Source organism: Notolabrus celidotus, chromosome 23, assembly GCF_009762535.1.
Source record: "Notolabrus celidotus isolate fNotCel1 chromosome 23, fNotCel1.pri, whole genome shotgun sequence".
Classification (NCBI taxonomy): domain Eukaryota; kingdom Metazoa; phylum Chordata; class Actinopteri; order Labriformes; family Labridae; genus Notolabrus; species Notolabrus celidotus.
Window position 1 is genome coordinate 20,392,575 of NC_048294.1, and position 23,585 is coordinate 20,416,159.

The 23,585-nt window shown below is 41.4% G+C and overlaps 1 protein-coding gene across 3 annotated transcripts in view; it reads right to left on the reverse strand.

Annotated features, from left to right (window-relative positions):
* The window catches only part of adam19a (ADAM metallopeptidase domain 19a), a 222,547-nt gene that overhangs the window by 68,733 nt on the left and 130,229 nt on the right, over positions 1 to 23,585 (reverse strand). For all 3 annotated transcript variants that reach the window (XM_034676861.1, XM_034676859.1, XM_034676860.1), the window contains one exon: positions 6,341 to 6,422. In XM_034676861.1, coding sequence (XP_034532752.1) covers positions 6,341 to 6,422 — 82 coding nt within the window. The remainder of the gene's footprint in view (positions 1 to 6,340; positions 6,423 to 23,585) is intronic.

Here is a 23,585-nt window from a genome sequence, read left to right on the forward strand (position 1 = left end):
GAGGTTAATCTTAGTGTGAGCAACTGCATGTGAACTGGAATATTAAAGAGATATTCAGTTTTATTCTCAGTATAAACATCCTGTTAGGAAAACTATCTTTTTAAATTGAAAAAGGAGACAAAACTGGAAGATTTCATGCAGGATATTTAAAAGTTGGAAGAGGGATAAAGAAGATAGAGAATGCTCTGATAATCTGACTATGAAGCAGGTAGAAATGCTAGGGTGCTAACGATGCTAACATAACTGATGGATACCTGACAGGATTCTAAAAATGGCAAAGCTCATCAACTGTCAGGGGTGAGTGAAAGGCTTGTATTTACCTGACATAGACACGATCATGTTAGCTGTACCATAAACAGCATACAGCCTGAGATAAACATGCGATGTGTCATGTGATGGTTGCAGATTTTCCGGTTAGACTCTCGTCTTTAATAGGGATGGGCGATGATTTTCGAATATTCGTCCACTTAGTAAAAATCGAAGGGCGGGGGGAAATCATTCTAATAATAGTCGTACAGATGCCAATGATTATCGAATAGAATTTTGGATTGAAATGCCCATCCCTAGTCTTTAATCGACCTTTGGAAAGGGTCAGAGAAAGAACTCTCACTTATGAACAGTGGTCATCGATGTCTTTAATCACAGCTGCATATAAAACTGGAATATTAAGGAATCATGTTGGTTTAACAGCTTGATAGGAAAGCTGTCATTTAAGATTAAACAAGAGATGAAACTGGAAGATTTCGTGCACGTAAACACATCAATTCACATAAAGGTTTTTTTTGAGATTTTTTGAGCATTTTTTTTTTAATTCAGCTGTGGAGAGACAGGAAAGTGGGGGATGACAAGCAACAAAAGGTCATGGCCCAGAGTCAAACCAGCAACTGCTGCAACAAGAATGAAACCCTTGAACATGGGAGCACGCTTAATCCGCTCATTCAGGATATTTGAAAACAGTAGCGATGCTCCAAACAATCCTAGAGCAACACAGAAATCACAGACACAGCATAAAGCAGGATTTCCAATCTTTGCAATTTGCACTTCCTTTCTCTCTGAGACTTAAAGGAGCGGTCCTCGCTAAGAGGGAGAGACTTGAACAATGAATGTGACAGAGGGGGAAGACGCTACCTTCCTGTGACTCTCCTTGGACAGGAGAGGACTCTGACATGACGTGTACAGATAATTTTCAGGTTCAGGGGCCTCCATTCTATGTTTTCCTTATTGCCTGAGTTAATTTGTGTTCTTTGTCTCTGTGTATGATGTGACTAAGTAGGTAGTCAGGCTTTAAAACAAAATATCATTACCTCAGAATGAATCATAAAGCTGTTATGCAACATAATGTTGACATCATGTTTCTCTTCTACCCTGAACTCCTGAGAATCTCCAAGAATTGTCAGGCTAAGATTTTCACCCCGACTTTATCCGTTCTATTCCTTTTGCCGGCCTTAGAGTGCTACTTTTGCAAGAAGTCGAAGTCCGAAATAGTCTTTCTCCCTGCTGAAGTTTAAATCATTTTCGTGCACGAAACGAAGCTGCATCATTGTCTTTTCTGCTTGCAGCACGATCTCATCCACTCATTTAATCATACCATGAAGACATCCAGTTACAAAACGACACAAAACGTCAACGTAATGACAACCTCTGCTCCGTACAGGATCTTGAATATGTTGTAAATGGGCTTTGGTGGCGTTGAAGAGATCCAGATGTAAAGGCTGTTTCTGGTAAATCTTTAGTTACTAAAGACTCTCTCTGTAGGGATCCTCTCTGTAACGTTGTCAGACACTCAGAATAACAATCTGAGCCCGTCACAACCTTTAGAGGATGAACTTTTAACACAACATGTAAGAGGGGGTTCAGAAACAGAGGCCCAACCCTCTAAATTGACTCCCTGACATCACTTTTGGATCAGCCCTGTAGTCTCCCTGGCTCCTGTGTGACACTTGTGATATTCATCTCTTTTGTTCTGTCAGAGGACGCTCCAAACACTCGGCCTGGAGTGGCCCGTCGGACGGAGAGTGGGGTGATAACAGGCTGTCTGTGACTGAGACAGATGGGGTAGCTGACATGCATGCTAACACTGCAGCACATTGTTTGGAGAAAGAGAGACAGATCATTATTACTGACTCGCTCTGAAGCGTCATCCAGCATGTTGGGAGATAGATGGATGCATTAATGTATTGACCCAGCAGGAGCTGCTCAGTCTTTTCTGTTTTGAAGCAAGTAAACCAGACCTCATATAGTCTCTCTTTATAGATTCTACATAAAAATTCAGACTCTGTATGGGGGTTTGGAGCTTATCATGGGAAGTGTTCTGGTCTCTATTTGCAGCCTTAGTATTATTGGCCAATCAGATGTCAGTGGGCTTTGGTATCTGCAGGAAAAAACGTCTGTATGGAGAGCAAAAGCAGGAGGAACACCATCCAGTATAATGACATCCCGGCTCCCATGATTGTTAATGTGAGGAGGATTTCTTTCTCTCTATGAATAGATATCTGCATGAAGAGCAGCTAACAATCTGTTCTAGATCAAACATTTACACTGAGACACAAATCTGCTTGATGCTGTGTCACTAAAGAAAATCAGCGTTTAGATTTCATGACTTCCTGGAATGCATCAGAAATGATGGATCCCACCTCCGTTCAACAAACAAACATTGTAAAAGTAGTTTTCTTCTCCTCTTGAGGACAGACCTGACAAAGCTTGACTTTTGACTTTTGACTAATCTGCCTCATGATGTTGTTATTTCAGCAAACTAAAGACCCATTAATTACAACAACATCACAAGAACATCAGTTTCTGTTTCAGGTTCATACCGCTGAAGTTAGCCAGAGTTACGCCTCTGTGGAACTGACTGTTCACAGTGAAACTGAGACTCACCACAAACAGATTAAATTGTTTGTCGCTAACAACTGGCTACAAAAGATTGCCTGAGAAGTCGCTAACATGCTAAGAGACAAATTCTTGTCAGACATCTGCCCATAGTTTCAGAAATTAAGAGCTGCACAAAACTAGAATGATTAATTAATTGAAAATAATGAACTTAGAGTGAGCAGCAGCTCAAAAACTAGACCTCCCATTAATCTTCATCAGCTTTTATTTGTTTAAAGGACTTACTCCTCATTAAATGAAGCATAAGCACACATAATTTGACACGCAGCGCTGCAGGAAAAGTGCGCTGAGGACAAACTGATGATTTGGTTTCTATGATGTAGCACTTAACAGCTCGGCTAATCAAAGGACCAATCAGAGCGCTCAAACACCTCTGATCTTCAAAAACTCTGGAGATGTGAGACGTCTGCAGAGATCCTGATAGCTGGAGTCTTTAAAGATTGAAATGAAGAGACTTCAGAGGCTGGTGCATGAGGAGCATTGTGACTTTGTTAAAGACTGTTGATGAAAGACCAAAGAGGCGATCAGAGGGAGTTTATTTCCACAATTTTAAATCTCAGCGCCAGAAAAATGAAGAGAAGGAAAGCACCTCACAAAAATGTTTATATTACAAAATATATGAGAAAAAACACACTGTTGGGTTGGTTCTTCTTTGAGACAGACAGCTGGCATCTCTCTGTTAATTATCAGGATTTCAGACCTCTGCTCTGGAGATGTTCTCCATGAGGCTTAACATGTTTGAGTCAAAACATCAGAGTCTGAGTTTAGCAAATTACACATTATAGTGCTAATTAAGTGGCCTTATCATAGCAACAAAAGAGCAATAAAGTAGAAAGAATAAGTCATATTTGGGTGTTGATTATTCCTGAAATGACTGGATTTTTAAACTGAACTTTCACTATCAGTGTTTTCCTTTTTTTTTGGTTAAATGTCAGAATGTCTGTGTGATTTTGATTCTTAAAAGGGTTAAACTCAATAAAAAGAAGTCTCTAAAAGTAGTATGGAAGGTAGAGCCTTCAGCTATCAGGCCCCTCTCCTTTGGAATCATCTACCAGTAAGGGTCCAGGAGGCAGACACCCTCTCTACTTTTAAGAGTAGGCTTCAAACTTTCCTCTCTGATCAAGCTTATAGTTAGAGCTGGATAAGGCTTGGACCAGCTCTTAGTTATGCTGCTATTACTGTGGGGGGAACTGGCAAACTAGGATCCTGTCTTTTCCTCTCTCTCCTCTCTCTGCTTGGCTCTTACTTTAACTCTTCCTGTCACATTAAAGTTACGAAATATAGACCTTTCTGGAGTCCCTGAGCTCCCTTGTCTCGTAGGTTCCTCTGGATCTCTGCTGTAGACGGCCTGCTGCTGTGGACGTGCCAGACTCCAGCTGCTACAACTACTACTATCCGTCTCACCACTATCATCTCTCTCTCTTCATCTCCCTCTATCCCTCTTTCCAACTCGGCCTCAGCAGATGTGTGTCTAACATGAGTCTGGTCCTGCTGGAGGTTTCTGCCTGTTAAAGGAAGTTTGTCTTTGCCACTGTAACTTGCTAAGTGCTGCAAAGTGCTCTGCTCATGGTGGGTTAAGATGAGATCCATCCAATGTTTCTCACTGTAAGTCCTCGTTTTAGCTTTTTGTATTTACCCCTTTAACTTTATGATACAGAGGAAGTACCTTTCAAAACAAAAGCAGGTTTGCTACCTAAAAAGGAACCATGAAGCTAGGTGTGAGGTAGTAAAATAATGAAATAAAAGCCCCATAAGTTAAAGTTAAGAGGGAATCTCTTACACCCTTTAAAAGATGTTAAAGCATCTTATTCCCAGCATCATGAGTCGTGAGGTGAGTGTGTCTCTTATGCCTTGTGCCCCTCTGTGACAGCTGTGTTTGTGTGTACCTGCTCTGCAGGTGTGTGCAGGGTTAAGTGAAAGCAGCAGGCTGAGGTCTGGAGCTGGTGAGGGAGCTCTCCTCCTTTCATTACAAACTTTCCTCCAAACACTCCTCCACTCTGGCTGTGTGACACATGGCCAACAGCGTTAATAAAGTGCTTCATAATTTATGCATCAGCAGCGACGTGCCGCAGAGACGTCTGCTGTGGTCGTAAGAAATATGATTAATGAGGGAAATCAGAGACTTAACGACATAGACTTTTATTCTCTATTGTTCCAAACACGGAGGAGAGCTCTCTTTATGGACTGCTGAGTTTCCCCACCTTTAATCTGTTCAATCAAGCCGTGCTTTACTTTGTCATTTTTTTTTAACTATCCCCTAGAAAACCTGTCTGCAGCTCATAAAAACATCTCTTTCTAATCATTCTCTCTGTTGTTGAAAATAGAGAGTCAAACTGCACGTATGAAAGCGACGTCAAGAGGAAATAAAGTCAAGTTATCTCAAAGTACTGAGTTTCTTTGAAGATGACACTCACAGGTGGTACTCATCTTTAAATACAAGATGTTTTATTGTCGTAACAGAGAATATTCTCCTTCTGTTTGAGTTCACTTGTATCAACGCCGTGCTGTTTCTGTGCTGATATTCATGGAACTGAAGAAGTGTTGAATTCAGAACAGGACATAACTAAAGCTGTAGTTTGAGCTCTGGAGTACAGCTGTGAATTTAAACGAGGTCTAGACTTCTTCTTCGGTTTGTAAATTTCAAACCGAGAAAGACAGGAGACACTCCTCCACCTGAGAACTGACCAAAGTGCTTATCTGACAGATGCAACGTTGACGAGCGTTGATGAGCGTCTTAGTTATGCGATGCAGTGTTTCTGCACCATTTCTTGCACAATGACACATATTTAAAGGGCAGTGTTTCATTTTTGAGTCTGCAGCTTTCTATTCAGATTTTTTATTCCAGCATTCTTGTATTTCAAATTATTGCTTTCTTTTTTAACCTGGCCCTGAAAACCTAATATTGAATATTGTTCTTTCTATGTCCCAACATGTTGTGGATAAATCTCCTTGCATCTTTCCTATTTCACCTTTTAAGTTGAAGCTTTTATTAACTCTACTTCCTTTAGATCAAACTGATGAAGCAAACGTTGCAGCCGAAAAATACAATTCCTTAGTTTTGCAAGAGGTGGTAAAAACATCCATCGGCCAGTCATATTTTTTACGGCTGTAAGGATAAGAAGCATTTTTGAGTCAAGCAAAGCTGTTTCAGGATATTTCATAGAGATATTAAGGTGTGATGTTGAAGAGGACAGGAGGAGATAAATTATTGAGGTACAAATCTGCCTTGTGGCTCTTAGCTTTCTGAAAGTTACTACCTAAACTGAAAATCTGCCTGCATTTGGCACATCAAGGGTATTCATTTCGGACTCTAGAGACAGGTATGAAGCCTTGCAGTTCCAGAACGAGGATGCTGGTTTAAGGTAAAACAAGACTGTGGTCGGCATATCTTCTTATAGGCACGGAGAGAAGAGTGCAGAGTGTCTAAAGCAGAAAAACGATCTGTACTCACGGTGTAATTGTAATCGTCCACAGTCACCGGCTGTCCATCCTCTGTGTAGTAGGTCTCTGTAAAGTCGGGACCCAAAAGCTCGCTGGAAAACAGAAAGAGAGGAGAAACGGAAATCAGAAATCAGACCACATTTCACTTTGTGAGATTTCAGTCTCAACAGCAGGTAGAAAAGTTAAACCACAGAGAGGTGTTGTGTTTGGTTATTTACACACTGATGTTAGACTCCAGGAGGGTTACGAAGTTTATGTATTGTTGTTTTAAGTGTAACTAAACGGGTCAAACTGAAGCCATGTTGGCAGCTACACTCATGATGACAAAAAAGGCAGAGCTTTCCTCCTTCAGTTAGCCCATGATGATGTGTCATCGGCTAACACGATTAGCTAGACGAGCTAAGTGACAGATGGTAGCTGACTGTGCGAAAACAAAGGACCTGTCTTGAGCTGCTTCTTCTGTAGATCAGTCCAGGTAGAGAGGTTCAGATCAGGATTCAGGGATGAATGGTGTTGTATGGTTTAGAAAATCAGGGATGACAAATATTTCTCTTTACTTTGAGGTGATTTCATCTACAATCATAAAAATAAACACTTAAGTTTTGCTGTTGTTGGCTCAGCTTTGGAAGCAACAATTTTTCCAACATCCAGAGACGTATCCACACTTTTTGACTTGAGGGGCCAACTTGCGCCCTGCAGGGGTGGCCATAGATATATTCTACTTTAACTACTATCATTAGAGCATTACAGTTTCATACATCTTAACTTCCTGTGCTTGATGCTCTAAGAGATCTTAGATAAGACATACAACCAAAGACACAAACTAACGTAACAAACAACTAATATGAGACGTTAATATGCAAAGAAAGCCACTAGCAGCCTGATGTATGTCAATCCAAATACTTGATTTTCATGCAAGTCACGCCTCTGACAGGTCAAAGAGCAAATCACAGTTCAGAATCCAGGGGTGGCACACACAATCAGCAACCAAAGCGGAGCCCACGCCAGGCCTTTGGACATGCCCCTGGCCCCCATGTGTGCAAAAAGTACTCAAAAAAACTTTACTTCAATCTGTAGCTGTTTTTATTCTCAGTTTGTAGTGATTATAAAACAACAGTTGTTTGTTTTTCAGAAGAGGAGACATCTCAGGATTATTCAGCTACTCTTAGAAAACCCTGTGAAAGAAGAACCCTAAAACAAGCTAAGCTAATTTTAGCCACAGCCCCTTGAGCATGGTGTGTTCCCAAAAACATTTAACTGCTTTTATTTCTGTATTTTCAAATGTTTTTTTAAATATTGTTGACTTAGGAGTTTAGCCTTTACTTAAAGAGCCAAAACTTTTTGTTGATTAGCTGTTTTCTTTTATTTAATATAATATTCTGTGTTTTTTAGGCTTTGGTTTTCTTTGTGCTGTGTTGGCGATCAAGTGTGATAAAGTGTGTTACATTTCAGTGTCTTTTTAATGAATTAGGCACTTCATTACACAGACTGCCAGAAAACCAGGTAGTGGCTTTATTTGTGTACAGCTACACCTGGCCACTATAAGGGACCCTGCCTTTAATTGGGACAGGCTTTTATTTGAAGTTTTACGGTAAGAGGAGGGAGACTTTGACTGCATGGCTTCTTTCTGTGGATGCATCAAACTTTCCATAAGGGTCCTTTTCAAATTGGCAGCACTTTTCAGATAAAAAACCCAGAAAAATGTAACTTTAAAAGAAAAATGAAAGATGATAACTCATGAAAAGTATTTATAATTGGAAGATCTGTGACTTTGCACGTGATTTAAAAATGGACAAAGAGGTCAGCTGTTGTTTTAAACAAGTCAACCACAGAAACACACAAAAACTTAAACTCCTGTTTGCTTAATTTGCTCTCTCGGCACACAAAATCAACCCTCAGATCAACTCATTGAGAAATCTCTACAACCAGAGGAGGAGATTTCTATGTATGTGCTCCTGAGTAAATCTCTATGAATGTCTGACAGGCAACAGTAAGCCCTCTCAGTGTTGTGGAGCGCGCTCAGTCTGACAGTAATGTGTCTGATGAGTGAGACCTTGTTCCCTCTGATGCTAAAACCTCTGCTTTGAAGAAAGTGCACCGTCAGACAAAGCTTCAATGATATTCATAGCTTCTTTCTCCATGTGCGCTGACATCCCTGTATCATTTTCTTGATATTGCTAAAGCTTGATTGCAGAAAGCATAATCTCTTCCAAATGAAATGTTGGATCAGCAGGACCGCAGTCTTTCATGTTGATGGAGTTGAGGAAGGATAACAAAAAAGGAGAAACAGAGACGAGGAAGGAAAAATATCCGAACCCTTTCACTGTGATTGTATCGAACCTCATGCAAATTCTTATCTGATTCAACCAAACTTTCTTTGTCTGCACTTTTGTGAAGATTTGCTGAAACCTCGCTTTGCAGAGCACAACAAAAGACTTCCTTGGAATTTAAGCCCACGACAGCCACTGAGGTTTTCCTCCATCAGAGAATCCCAGAGATTGGCTGTTTGACTGGAGATGGGATGGTTCTTATATAAAGGTGCTGTACCATTCAGCATATGAGTATAGGATGAATGATGTCAGTTTGTCAGGGCCGATACAGATCAGTTCATGAGACTGATAACTGATATTTGGTACCAGTGAAAATATAGTCAAAATTAAGAATTTGTATCCGTCATTCATAAAACTGAGTTACTTATATGGGGGAGTTAAAACAGACCTAGAGGGAAAGAAACACCTCCAGCAGGGAGTGGCAAACTTTTAAAATTATTATTAATTTGAAATAGATCAAGAAAATGAAATGTTGACACAGATAATCAGCCAAATGCTGAATACTGCCCCCTGATAATCAGCCAGGGTCCAGAGCCAGAGTCCATGTTTTATACAGTCTATGTTGTCCATCTTTATATACAGCCAAATGTACCAACAGACACCCAGAAGGACAGGCGGTCTGAAAAGATGAAGCCTCCGATCATCTGGCCGGTGCAAAGACATATAGTAATGATTGTCTGATGTTTCTGAAAAGGTCACCTTGCAACAAAGAGTACTGGCTCTGTTTCCTCCAGCCAGAGGAAAAGAATGACATCTGTCATGTCCAGGGAGGACGGAGGAGTCACTTGTCAAATGCCAGGACGTCCCTGAACGGACACCTCAGTTCCTGACGTGTGGACCAGAGGTACCGCGAGGACATCTCTGTCTGTGTGTGGCTGAATTCTAACCAGCCAGGAGGCTCTCTCTGGCTGCAGATCCCTGAGCAAACGGAGGACAGACATGAAAAGATGAGCCCAATCTCCATTCGGTCCTGGGGGTCCTATTGTATTATTCATTGAGGGGGATCGTAATGGAACATAATCCAGCTTTCTCACCCCTTTTACTGCAGACAATTTGCTGTGCAATAGAAAAAGAGCATCTGACGTGGCAATCCTCTAAAGCTAATTCGTTTGAAGCCGGTGCAGAATCTGAAGAGCGTGAGGGTCCATCTTATTCGGGACAGTATTTACACAGAGTTTTCATCAAGAGGAGGGAGAGACAGAGCTGATTGCTTTTCTTTAGAGGTGTCTTTCAGGCTGGAAGTATAATGAAGAGACAAAGATGGCTCTCAAATCTCTGCTACGCCTTCATTTAAAGTGTGATTGACTCTGTGAAACCTTGAAGCTGAGCAAACACTCTGAGATGTTGAAGTCCCTCAGAGCAACCACAGAAAATAAGTACGGTGGGAACAGAAGGTCCAAATACATAACTCCAGGTAGTGAGTCTGTTAACTGAGCTGAATGAATCTAAAATCGTCAATTTACTACAATTTTTTCATAATTAATTTAAAAAATCTACTTTGTAAGAGAAATTATCATCTTTTCCTGTTGCATAATTTTTCTTATTTTGATGTCATTTATTTCAGTTTTTTTTTCTAATAATTATGAGACTAGTATCTATACAACCCAAAATTAAAGCTTATATAACTCATTTAAATTTTATTATTCATAAAAAGCCCTAGAAATAAATCATACATTGTGACATTTGACTTGCTAAATTTAATTGTATGGTGAAGTATTGAAGTGGCTCAGTAAAAGTAGATGGCAGTATGTTAGCATAAATGGTATAAAGTCAAAAAGAGCTACGATACAGTGTGGAGTATCACAGGGTTTCATTTTAGGACCATTTCTCTTTCGTATCTACATTAATGATCTTGCAGCAGTGTCACAAAAAATATATCTGATAATATTTGCAGATGATACTTAGCACAGATCACAACATCTCTCTGGAAAATACTACAACTTAAGCCTCTTGTGGGGACAATAAAAACAAAAGTCAAGGGTATAATTTCATGCTAATGAAACACATGATTCCTTTGTAGCAAGTTTTCTGTTTAAAATTCCCTTCAACAAAAATCAATGTTAAGCATACAGAGTGATTTAAACTGACTTGAACAACTGCAAACCTAGCACCAGGAAGCATCCAGTAGTGCCCTGTAATTCAGGTTCTGGGTGCTGCCAGCAGAAACAACAATACCAGTGGACACAGGCCCTAAACCTGTAAAATGTAGCCATCAGAAATGAGGTTTTACGTACTCTTTAAACATCATACCAGCACCTTGTTTGAAGGATTCTTGGCATAGATAAATGGAGAAAAAGAAGATGATCTAGTGTGCCAAACTAAAGTTTTAATAATCCTCTGCAGATGTGGGCAGCAGGCGGAAAGCGATGCTGGATCCCGATAGCAAACATACTTTGCTAGTCTCTAACTGCGGCCAAATCCAGCTCATGAAACTTCTCCCTCTCTTTTCGTGTGCCAGTTTGAGGTGCCACATTGCATGACCGGGAAAAAACACATATTGAAGTTTGATGAAAGCTGGTATCAAGCTATCTGCTCTCCAGAAAATGTGCTGGTTTTAAGAAGCAGCCTAGTTTCTCCTTTCGTGGTTGATTTTTCTGGCTTTTCTCTGCAGATCTCATTCTTCCACGTACTCGTCCACCACGTACGCTCGTTAAAGAAGAGCCAGCGGATGTGAAAGAACTCATCAGCAGCCCTGATACTGAATAATTACACAAACACACCCAGACGTTTCCTCTCCCTGTGAGCATCAGCTGCAGAGGGTCAAACCGCTGAGATACCTCCAACAATAAAAGTAATGGGCTCTCGACGAGGCAGAGGGAAAGCAGACGGCCGCCTGGCTCTGCTGTGTGGATAAATTCCCTCTAATGAGCCGGCCGGGAGGATAAACAGCCGGACAGAGAGTGTGTTTGTGTGAGGAGGTAGTGTGTTTTTAAACCCATGATCTCTCCTCCTGTTGGTTCTGATTACTCAGCAAAGCTCCTATATCTCTCTCAAACAAGCTATAGGAGGAAGGAGGGAGGAGGAGTGTGACGGAGGTAAAAAACCAGGAGGAGGTTTTTCAGATTTCCTGCTACAAAGATTTTTTTAGCATCAACAATAAGTACAAGCTTTTAAAGTTAAGATTTGTGTTCTAATAACGTCAACAAACATCTATTAACATTTGTGAGAGCTGTGTGTTCAGAAATCCATGTAAACTTGGAGATTTATTTTCTTACTATTGATCCAAAAACTTGCACAATCTCCCTCTGAGAAATAAAGGTCCACTCACGAACAATAGAAACCACTCTCGCTTAATTCAGTTCACTCAGAAGTTGTGCTGCAGTGTTTGTTGTAGCATTACTAATAACTAAACACAGCGAGAAATACAGGCTGGTCCTGCACACTTCTCAAAAAGCAATTCACCAGAATTCTTACATTTTCCATAAATAAGGAGTGAATGTGGACCCGCGTTTGCCAACCACCATTCCATGTCATGTGAGGTTAAATCACTGATGTGAGCAGTAAAGTCCTTCTTGTCCCGCACCGTTACGTAAACCTCTTCAACTTTCACCCTGATCAGTTTGTTGGAGACTATATCGCTGATCGATGTCGTGCCATGCCCTGCGCGCTGTGGATTTACTTACACAAACACTCCAGCTAACCATTAACCCTACTCTACCTCCTTCTGCTACTCAAAAGTCGGGTTTTCATGGTCTTTCTTAGATGGAAGTTAATGTTCAGCTCATAGACTGTAAATAATGGACGTCAGCCATCTGTGTCTGAAGCACTGTTTTGAGGCCAATCATCGGCGGCAGCCATATTGGAAATATTGAACTCAATTTAACTGCTGTCAAGCGATTGTGAGGTTAAGAGGCGGGCTTTGAGCCTCCTCGCCAACAGCTACAGTGTTCCCGCCTGTCAATCAAGTCAGCTGTGCCTCTCGTAATGGAAAACTTGTAATCTTAATATCTTCGAAATTGCAGCTTTATAAAAAACATCACCCCCCAAACAGTGTGTGCCGACCTAGAAATGAGCTATCCAGACTACACTCGTCTTTTGTACCAGGCTGTATGTGTATGTGGTTTCCAGTACTTCAGGAGCCAGCCTCAAGCTGCGACACTCGATGAACTGCAGTTTTTTACACTTGCACATTTGCTTCAATTCTTGCGTCCACAGGTTACCGCTCGGTTCAGCTATGTTTCCTCCCATTCTCTTAAAAATCTGCCATAAATGCTCCTCATGATGCTTTCTGTGTCACAAACTTGACGACCTGTTGCCAAGTGTCCCTGTTTTCTTGGTGCTCCGTACTTGAGATCACTAAATGTGTCATGTGGCTTTTAATATCAGTATAATAAATAAGACAACCAGAACATCAGTTCTTGTTTACGAGCTTCTAACTGAGACCGGCCTTTATTTGTTTAAAGGTGACATATCACGCTTTTTTCATCAATATATATTGGTCTAAGAGGTCCCCAAAACATGTCTTTAAAGTTTATGCTCAAAAAAACACTTTGAAATCAGATTTTGGCATGCCTGAAAAGCCCTCTTCTTCAGTCCTCCTCAGAACACTCTGTTTTCCCTCTGACCACGCCCCCTGGGGAAGTGGATGTGCCCTCGGCTCTCCAGCACGTGGATCTAATGTTTACATGTTAGCTGAATATACACGGCTGCTCAGAGATCACGTTACTTCAACCCTCTGAATCTGATCCAGAATCTGATCCTGATGGAGAGGCGCCTGTAGCAGGACCTTTCTGAAGGATTGGTCACAGATTTAGTGTTTCTTGTTGTTTTATTTGTCAGTATGTCAACGTGTGTCTTGGTACACAGCTACAGCTACAGCTATAAACATGTAGCTATGTGGCTATGCTAACTAGCGCTAGCACTTATCCATGACAAATAAAAATCATCCACTAGATCTCTTCAAATCTGCAGACGTGGGGAGTAAAACCGACCTCTACCAGAAAGGCAGCGGGACCTTTTCTGAAGGATTGGTCACAGATTTAGTGTTTCTCGTTGTTTTATTTGTCAGTATGTAGACGTGTGTCTTGGTACACAGCTACAGCTACGACATGTAGCTATGTAGCTATGCTAACTAGCGCTAGCACTTATCAATGATTAATAAAAATCATCCACTAGATCTTCAAATCTGCAGACGTGGGGAGTAAAACCAACCTTTGTGTTTATTAAGACAGCCTACAATGAGCATGCCTCCCTCCTAAGCTCCTTGTTAGCACACATTTGTGCAGGTAATGAAAAACGGAGGGGGGATTCAGTATTATTTTATACAGTCTATGGGCTGAACAAGCTCCGAGCTCTGACTCCGTGACAGACCGGATATTGTTGTTACGTAACAAAAACACGGAAGTCTGAAACGGCTCGTTTCACACACATTTACAGAAAGGCGGAGAAATCAAAACAGGGGCAGAATGGATTTTTTTCATTCTTGGGGGGGTTTGTAGACATGCCAGGGACACATATTTCAGGTAGAGAATCATTAAAAAGTCAATTTTGCATGATATGTCACCTTTAAACATACAGCCACACCTGGCTTCTAAAGGGGACCCTGCCTTTATTTGGGGCAGGCTTTTATTGGAGGTTTTACGGTAAGAGGAGGGAGGCTCTGATGCAGTATGTGTTAGTGTAACTGCAGAGCTTCGCTCTGTGGATATTTTATTGTACCTGAGATCATTATTCTATCATGGTTTTGAAAGGACGGCCTGATCAAAAATGAAACTTAGAACATAATCTTGTTTTGAACCTTGTCCGGGTAGATGTCTTTGTGTTTTTGATGCATTCAGGCTGAACGTTGATGCTTCTCGGTGCAATCAGTACTAAATGCTCTGTGCGACCACGTAACATCACATGCACATGCTCTGTAAGGACTACAAAATGAACCAAACTCATAGATAAGTGAAAGCAGGTCCTGGTGTTTCCTCTTTAAGTTAATTTAAGGCGTAGTGACCAAAACAACCTCATTACCTGTACTGACCTCGGCACTTGTGTTCCTACATTGGTGCTAATGGTGCAAGTATTGGTGCTGTTGTTGATTCAGACATCCAAAGCAGACAAACATACAAAAATAACCCACTATAATAAGTTCCTGAGCACTTCATTCAGACCAGTTATCACTGGTTCCATCTAAACTCAGGGCCTGTGGGTGTTTACTGAGAGTGCTGTATCTTCAAACTCACAGGATGGGTGTAACACCACAAACCCTGCACAAGATAAACCCCAAAAGCAACAATAACACCAGCTCACAGAGCTCACCTGTTCATGTGAAATCTGTGATAAACAGATTTCCAGCATCAGCAGAGCTCATGAGCAAACACGGCTAAATGCAGCCAGTGTTACATGTGTGTAAACAAATGCATCATGTGTGTGTGACTAATGCTCTCTGAGTGACACACACTGCTCTCTGAGAGGGTTTGTTTATCAGTCGTGCCTCAGGGCTGCAGGGACCAACAGGAAACAGAGTCTGCATTAAAGTAAAGGTCTTCATTATTATCCTGAATAACCCGTCACACTCTGAATATTAAACACAATAACTGCTCCAGGCACAGCTGCTCCACAGTTGAGAGGGTTAGCAACATCACAGTTAAGCTAATGCTGAACTGTGGTTGAGCTTAACATTAGCCTGAGAGTTTTCTGTGTTCACTTTACACCCAGAAGCAGGAACCTGCAGGGGCAGAGCATCCTATTTACGGCCCTTCAGAGAGTGGATGTAAAGGATGGAGGAGTTAGATATGAAGTCTTTGATAGCAGCCACAGTATCTCTACCATCAGGCCACCGCTCTGAGGATGACCCTTTTCAAAATGATATCCAGAGGGCAGCTTTCTGAGAGTTTTTTTTTATTATACAGTCCTCTTCCAATCAAAGTTTGTTGTGCAGAGCATTCGTCCTTTCAGTAACCTCTGGCTGCTGCATGTGGGACGGGGTGGGGTCAGAATGTGCTGGACGATGGCTAGAAGTACAAACTAATCCCCTGAGCTCCCTGCACTTCCACATGTCATACGCAAAATGCCAAAGCCTGAGGTGGGAGAGAGTACACCTCCCCTCTCTTTCATGTGCATACATGAAAAGGCAGGGAGAGCAGCACCAAAGGCGCCAGGGTACAGAACAGAGCGAGCATCAGTGACAATAAATACTGTATGACACTGGTCAAATCAGACACAGCAGAAAGGAGGAGCTGGAGTGGAGGAGGGTAGAGAGGCGTGCAGGATGAGCAGCAAGAGAAGGCAGGCAGAGCAGTTTAAATGGTATGCACATTTTACTGTCTGCTGATTGGATGTGTAGATGTAATCAGGGCTGGTGATGTAATGTTGGCTGAGCTTGACTTCATGGCCTGCCTGAGCCAATGCTATGCTCAATTTCTCCATAAAACATCCTGCATGAACATGAACTCTTCATCCACTGCCCCGAAGCAAAATGGACGTCGACCAAAGAAAACAGAAGCCCGCCTGCGTCAGATGAACATATTCTAATGTTTAGACTGAATGAAAATGTTCCTTTAATGTTCATTTGACCCACAAGGAGGCTGATTAGATATACAGTTGCTACAGAAGCACCACCAACTGTGGAATCTAAGGTACCGTTTGACTTAGCTGTATAAATGTTTGATTCAATAATTAACAACCTCAACCTCACAACCTCAACCTTGACAGCCAGGTAATAAGTAGAGTAATGTATAGTGAGCAGGCGGTTATGCAGTGCCATGGTGGTGCAAAGGTTTTAGGGAGGAAATGTGGTCCTGCAAGTAAAGTAATATTTCTCTAACTTTAATGTAAGAAGAAGAAAGCCACAGATTTGAATAACTCAAACTGTTAATGGTTTTCTATGTGTGCCCAAAGAAGGAGGGATTTCTCCTTCTCGGTTGTGTAGATGTACAAATCACACATTCTCTGATCGCGACGGCGTACTAAAAGCAGGAAGGGTGTCGTTCCTCTTTCTGGGTTAAGCTGCTGTTGTCTCTGACATCTGCACTGATGCTGATTTTCAGGAAGTGTTATCTGACTGTGATAGAAAAACATCTTTCATACCTTTGCTCTGCTTCTGTCCTGTGATGCTTCACTTCTCTGAAACACAGCAGCTGCTTCGGTCTAAAGAGGGTGTGACATTATCTCAGTGGGGATGAGGTTAACCACAAACCCCTGACACAGTTTATCAAACTAGCAGCGTGTGTCGGTTCCTTGTCCTTAGATTAACTTTGAGTCAAATGGAAAATCGCAGTTTACACCTCTTTACAAAAATATCTTCAAGTACTGAAAATGCCTGAAGCTTTTTTTAAATCCCTGAACTATCTATCTCCACAAAATCAACAGATATTCCGACTGAAGCTGGAATCAGTGAATTAATCTGAAATATTCTGCTTTAAAGGTGACATATCACGCTTTTTTCATCAATATATATTGGTCTAAGAGGTCCCCAAAACATGTCTTTAAAGTTTATGCTCAAAAAAAACACTTTGAAATCAGATTTTGGCATGCCTGAAAAGTCCTTTTCTTCAGTCCTCCTCAGAACACTCTGTTTTCTCTCTGACCACGCCCCCTCCAGAAGTGGATGTGCCTCGGCTCTCCAGCACGTTGATCTAATGTTTACATGTTGGCTGAATATACACGGCTGCTCAGAGATCACGTTACTTCAACCCTCTGAATCTGATCCTGACGGAGAGGCGCCTGTAGCAGGACCTTTCTGAACGATTGGGCATAGATTTAGTGTTTCTTGTTGTTTTATTTATCAGTATGTAGACGTGTGTCTTGGTACACAGCTACGAACATGTAGCTATGTGGCTATGCTAACTAGCGCTAGCACTTATCCATGTTTAATAAAAATCATCCACTAGATCTTCAAATCTGCAGACGTGGGGAGTAAAACCGACCTCTGCCAGAAAGGCAGCAGGACCTTTTATGAAGGATTGGTCACAGATTTAGTGTTTCTTGTTGTTTTATTTGTCAGTATGTCGACGTGTGTCTTGGTACACAGCTACAGCTACAGCTACAGCTACAGCTACAGCTACAGCTACAGCTACGGCTACAGCTACGGCTACAGCTATGACATGTAGCTATGTAGCTATGCTAACTAGCGCTAGCACTTATCCATGATAAATAAAAATCATCCACTAGATCTTCAAATCTGCAGATGTGGGGAGTAAAACCGACCTTTGTGTTTATTAAGACAGCCTACAACTAGCATGCCTCCCTCCTAAGCTCCTTGTTAGCACACATTTGTGCAGGTAATGAAAAATGGAGGGGGGATTCAGTATTATTTTATACAGTCTATGGGCTGAACAAGCTCCGAGCTCTGACTCCGTGACAGACCGGATATTGTTGTTACGTAACAAAAACACGGAAGTCTGAAACGGCTCGTTTCACACACATTTACAGAAAGGTGTAGAAATCAAAACAGGGGCAGAATGGATTTTTTTCATTCTCGGGGGGTTTGTAGACATGCCAGGGACACATATTTCAGGTAAAGAACCATTAAAAAGTCAATTTTGCATGATATGTCACCTTTAAACATACAGCCACACCTGGCTTCTAAAAGGTGATACGGGTCTATCCTCTGGGCACCATGAGAGTCTAACAGAATGTGCCTCAAACCATCAAAAACACTGTCTATGTCGAGATAACAGAAAAACTTTACCAACCATTAAAAATCTGCAAGATTTCTGACATACTTTGTATCCTGAAATTCTGAAAATGAATAAAGATTATGCTTCAGCTATTATGGTTTACATCCATCCAACTTGACTGCTATAATCCCGTCTGGGGTCACTGGGGCTGGAGTCTATCCCAGCTGACTTCAGGCAGAAGGCAGGGTACACCCTGGACAGGTTGCCAACCTATCACAGGGCAAACATGGTAAGACAGTCTACCATTCACACTCACACCTATGGGCAATTTAGAGTGACCAATTAACCTGATGAGAATGATTTTGGACTGTGGGAGGAAACCGGAGTACCAGGAGAGAACCCCAAATGCACGGGGAGAACATGCAAACTCCACACAGAAAAGGTCCTGCCCGACCGGGGACTCAAGCCAGGAAGCTTCTCGTTGTGAGGCAACAGCGCTACCCACTGCCATTATGGTTAAAATCACCAAAATTATACCAGATTATACCAATCAGGTGTCAGCAGGCTTTGGCGCCTGCAGGAAAAACAGTGTATGGAGAGCAACAGCAGGTGTTCTAGACCTTTTTTTCACCCCAGAATTCTCAGATCAAAGACAGAGTTCAAGAATTATGTCTTTAATCTCAGAATTCTGGGAACAAATGGAACATTCCGGGAAGAAGGTCAGACCTAATAAAAACATCAGTGTCTCTAATCCTCTTTCATAGACCTCCATTCAACAAACAAACATGTAAAAGTAGTTTTCTTCTCCTCTTGAGGACAGACCTGACAAAGCTTGACTTTTGACTTTTGACTAATCTGCATCATGATGTTGTTATTTCAGCAAACTTAAGACCCCTTAATTACAAGAACATCAGTTTCTGTTTCAGGTTCATACCGCTGAAGGAAGCCAGAGCGAAGCCTCTGTTGAACTTACTGTTAACAGTGAAACTGAGACTCACCACAAACAGATGAACGGGCGCTACCATGGGGGTGTAATGAATCAAGAAATGACACACAGGAAAGGGCGTATGGGCTGGAGGTAGGTTATCTCTAACTGCTGGCTACACAGGATTTCCTGAAAAGTCCTCAGAAGCAGGTCTTGCAAAGCGTCCTCAGGTGACAGACGATGATTGCTGATGAGATGAGATTTGAATTCTTCTAACAAACCTAAAGTGCATTCACTGAACCACACTGTCAGCATGGCTAATGATTGGAAAAAGAACAAACTCTACTAGATTAAGGCGGCGAGTGGAACACTTTAGTGGAATAAAGCATGATTTATTGAAGAGGAGGAGTTCAATTCTGCCATAAACAAATCACAGAGACTAAACTGAGCATCTTCTGATGACTCCTCATCACAGCTCAGGCTAAAATAGGAACAACTGGCCTCTTTTCTTTGTTTCCTGTTAGCAGCTGCTCATGATGGGTGTTTAATCACCGGGCTGTGTTCAGTATGAAAGCCTTTTCTGCAGCTTCAGCACCCTGAATGTTTTAAAAACACAGTCAGTGAAGCGTCAGGTAAAGCTTTGTATTTTAGATGACCTTGTTTGAAATGATCTTACATAAAAAAACTGCAATGACCTTCATCCTTTCTGCAGCAGAGTGCTGAAAGATCTGTACTTTGTGTCAGCATGTTGTATGTACGGGAGGGAGTGTGAAAACATCTGAGCATCAGTCTTCCAATCTCAGAACCCATCCTCTTGGACATTTCGCTTTTTGCAGCCCTTGATTCGTGCAGCAGACAAGACTTCTGTTTTTGTGCATCGTCACAAGAAACCTCAGAAGCAAGACTGGAGTTGATGTCTACAAATGACTTCTAATATAAAATGTACCCCTTGCATATCGAGGGCAAATGTTATCGTACTACAAAAGAATGCCAAAGTCCCATTCCACACTAGCAGATCCAGTCCTGAGCAGTAATTTCTAATTTTTCTTGCAGCAGCAGAACATTGTTCTTGTTTTGGGTCTTAGCTCCGCCCCATCGCTTCTTGCAGAAAACTGAAGAGCGATGAGATTATACGTTAAACCACTTACCGGGAGCCTGCAGGTGGATGCTCAGAGGTGTTGGGGATGAGAGTTTGAGTGCAGCACTGGTGCAGTGGCATTAACAGATCAGAGGGAGCGACCGGGAATTTAGCTGTTTTAATTTCCAGATTGAGAGAATTCATTCATTCCGCTGTTGGGGGACTCACACGTGTTGAACGAGCTCGCAGCCGTCACTCTTTTTTGGTTTTAACCTGCATTCAGAGAAGATTAGGAATCGGCTGCTGTTTGCTAAACACTGGCAAAGTTATAATAGCAACCTTTAGATTTGAGGGATTAAATGCATCAGAAGGAATTCAACGATATGGCAACCCAATAAGCAAAACAGCAATAAAAGCTAAGTGGATTTTCCCAGAGTTTGAAGACCGCCTCTTTTTTTTTTTTAACCTTTCCAAAGAAGCTTGGACTGAATCTGGGAAATCTGCTCTGTTTTTCAGAATCATCAGTGTCTTAATGACGGGACTCTTTTCCGCCTGAGACACAGATGGGAGTTAAAGCAGCTGAAGCATGTTCTGGACGTTAGAAGAAGCCTCATAGAGAATTCGGTCACGGTTCCTCCATCTCTTCCTGTCTCCTCCAGTATTTTGTTATTTTCTTCTCTGCCAGTTTTGGAAGTGATCCTGTACTTTTCGGCGCAGCTGAGCTCCCACAACACTTTAAGTCATGATGACGGCAGACAGGATTTTATGGCTGTGCTTTGGAGCTGCAGATTACAGTTGTGGGGGGAGGACAGTTTGTCTTTTCCTGCTGTGTCCTTTGTTTGGGCCTTAGGGATTGTGAGGAGGGAGAAGTGAAGCAGTGCTTCAGAGAACGCGTTCAGAAAGAGACAAATTCTCCAGATACTCTTTTCTTCATGACCCAAAACTCATTTTGAAACCCATTAGGTCGTTCTATCAGACATTTCCATGTTATTAATCATCCTGCAGAGCCTTGGTACAAAATTTGGCAACACTGACGCAGCTATTAATTTTCAGATAGCTTTTTTTGTTAGGATAAGTAAGCTCAATTTTTCTATTACTGTGGCAGTGTACAATTTTTTATGTGACATGGCAATCTAAAGACTCCAGCTTATCTCTCAGTAAAGATAAGTTCCTTATTATTACCAGAAAATAAGCTTCCCTCACTCTTTTCACTGTGATCTTAACATATAGGATGTAGGAGTTGTTGGTCTACCGCTGCCTCCATTTGTCAGTTTTTGTGTGATTTGTTGTGTTGGATTCAAAGTAACCTCTTTCAAAAACAAATTTAAAAACATTACAAACATGAAGTACGAGGTAGAGGTGGACCAACAACTCCCATGTTCTGAAAGGAAAAACAACAATCTTAACTATTTATTAGTGAAGTCTGGTGGAATTCAAGAGAGTATGTTTGTGGTTAAATGAAAAATATCTTACACAAACAAAATAACCAATCATGGCAAAGGTAGACCGGCAACTCCTGTAAATGTTTTTGTAAATGTAGTCTGAGAGGTCAGTTTAAAGGTCTGTATCTGTGGGGATCCTTACTGTTATGTTATCAGATACTTAGAACAACAATATGACTTCCTTTACATTGCATAACACAGGAGTTGCTGATCTACAGGTGCGTTGGCTGGTTTGTTAATTGTGTTACTGTGAGTTATACATTTATTATGCCGGATTTAAACTGATGTTTTAAACACCAAAGTTACAAAATCATACAAACAAAGCCACTAACTGAAGCCGGGGTAGACCAGCAACTTCTACACCATGCAAGGTTAAACGATTGACTTTACAAATGGAGTTTGTGCATTTGAAGAAAGTGATTAAATGGCTACTTCTGGTTTAAAAGCTTCAAACTCAAACAAAAAGGTATGTTTCTGTCTGGCACTTATAATAACAACCTAAGTTATTTAAAGTAGCATAACACAGGAGTTGTTGGTCTACAGCTGCCTCTGTAGGTCTGTATGTTTCTGTTTTTGTGTGTTTCGAGATTTATAATGCTGGCTTTGAAGCCGGCTATGATTCAACACACCAAAGTTGGAAAATAAAAAAACATGCAACCAATTGAGGCAGAGCTAGACCAGCAACTCTTGTGTTTTTATAAGTTTAAATAACCTATTTTAGAAATGGAGCTTGGTTGCTTTGAAGAGACAATATGATTCCCATGTCTTGCTAAAAGAACTTCTTGCTCTATTTCTATCCTAGATACAGTAGTGTTTTTATATTGCATAACCCAGGAGTTTCTGGTCTACAGGTGCCTTGGTTGGTTTGTTAGCTTCTTTAATTGTAAGTTACAGATGAATAACATTGGATTTACCCTAATGATTTAAAACAAAGTTAAAAAGAATAAACACAAACAAAGCCAGTGATTGAGTCAGGGACAGACCAGTAACTCCTGTGTTATACGGTGAAATGTATGGTTTCATAAAAGGAGCTTGGGGACTTAAAATAATTAGATTCGGTGGTATGGCTCTGCCCTGGGACCTCCTTGCCCTTCCATGTGCTTACATGGAATGCCAAAGCCTGAGGCGGGGAGAGCACACCTCCCCTCTCTCTTTTATGTGCATACGTGAAAAGCCAAGGCAGGGAGAGCAGCAGCAAAGACCCCTGTGGTACAGAACTTAGCGAGCATCAGCGACAATACATATGACACTTGTAAAAACAGACACAAGAGAAGGAGGGGCTGGGGTGGAGGAGAGGAAGCAGGAAGAGAAGGCAGGCTGAGCACTTTATAGAGAATGACATTTTGTTTTTAGCTGATTGGGTATGTAGATGTGATCAGATGAGCTGTTTGTTATTGAGCCTGGACATTAAATTCTGCATTTTCTTATAAGGGCAAAGTGGCAGCCAAAACAACATGTTTCATGATTGCAGGCAGAGCACACCCCACGTTTTGAACATGTCAGCCATTTAGAGTATGTACCAAAAGATGCTACACATAATTATCCCATTTAATGTAAATCAACCTGTGATGTAAATCTTCACTATGTCCAACAAGGACGCACATTCTTCCTCCGCATGCCTCTTCTGTTGGGGACACGGTGACAAGGTTGTCTTTATATAGAAGTCTGTTTTTCTTTCTTCTCCACAGTGAGCTCAGGTGAATCAGGTGACCACAGAGCTGCTGTTTGCTGGCTCATAATTCTAAATGCTGGATGATGAGAGACTCAAAGGTCATCTTTGATACATGTCGCTGCTCTGACTTCAGTTTCTGTTTTATTAAGATCTATTTAAAGGATGCTTCATGAAGACTTTACATGTCAGCAGTTTGAAAAGCAGACGGCTGAACGTCTAACGATACATATATTCACTTCTGTTGCATCCTTTTTAGTAAC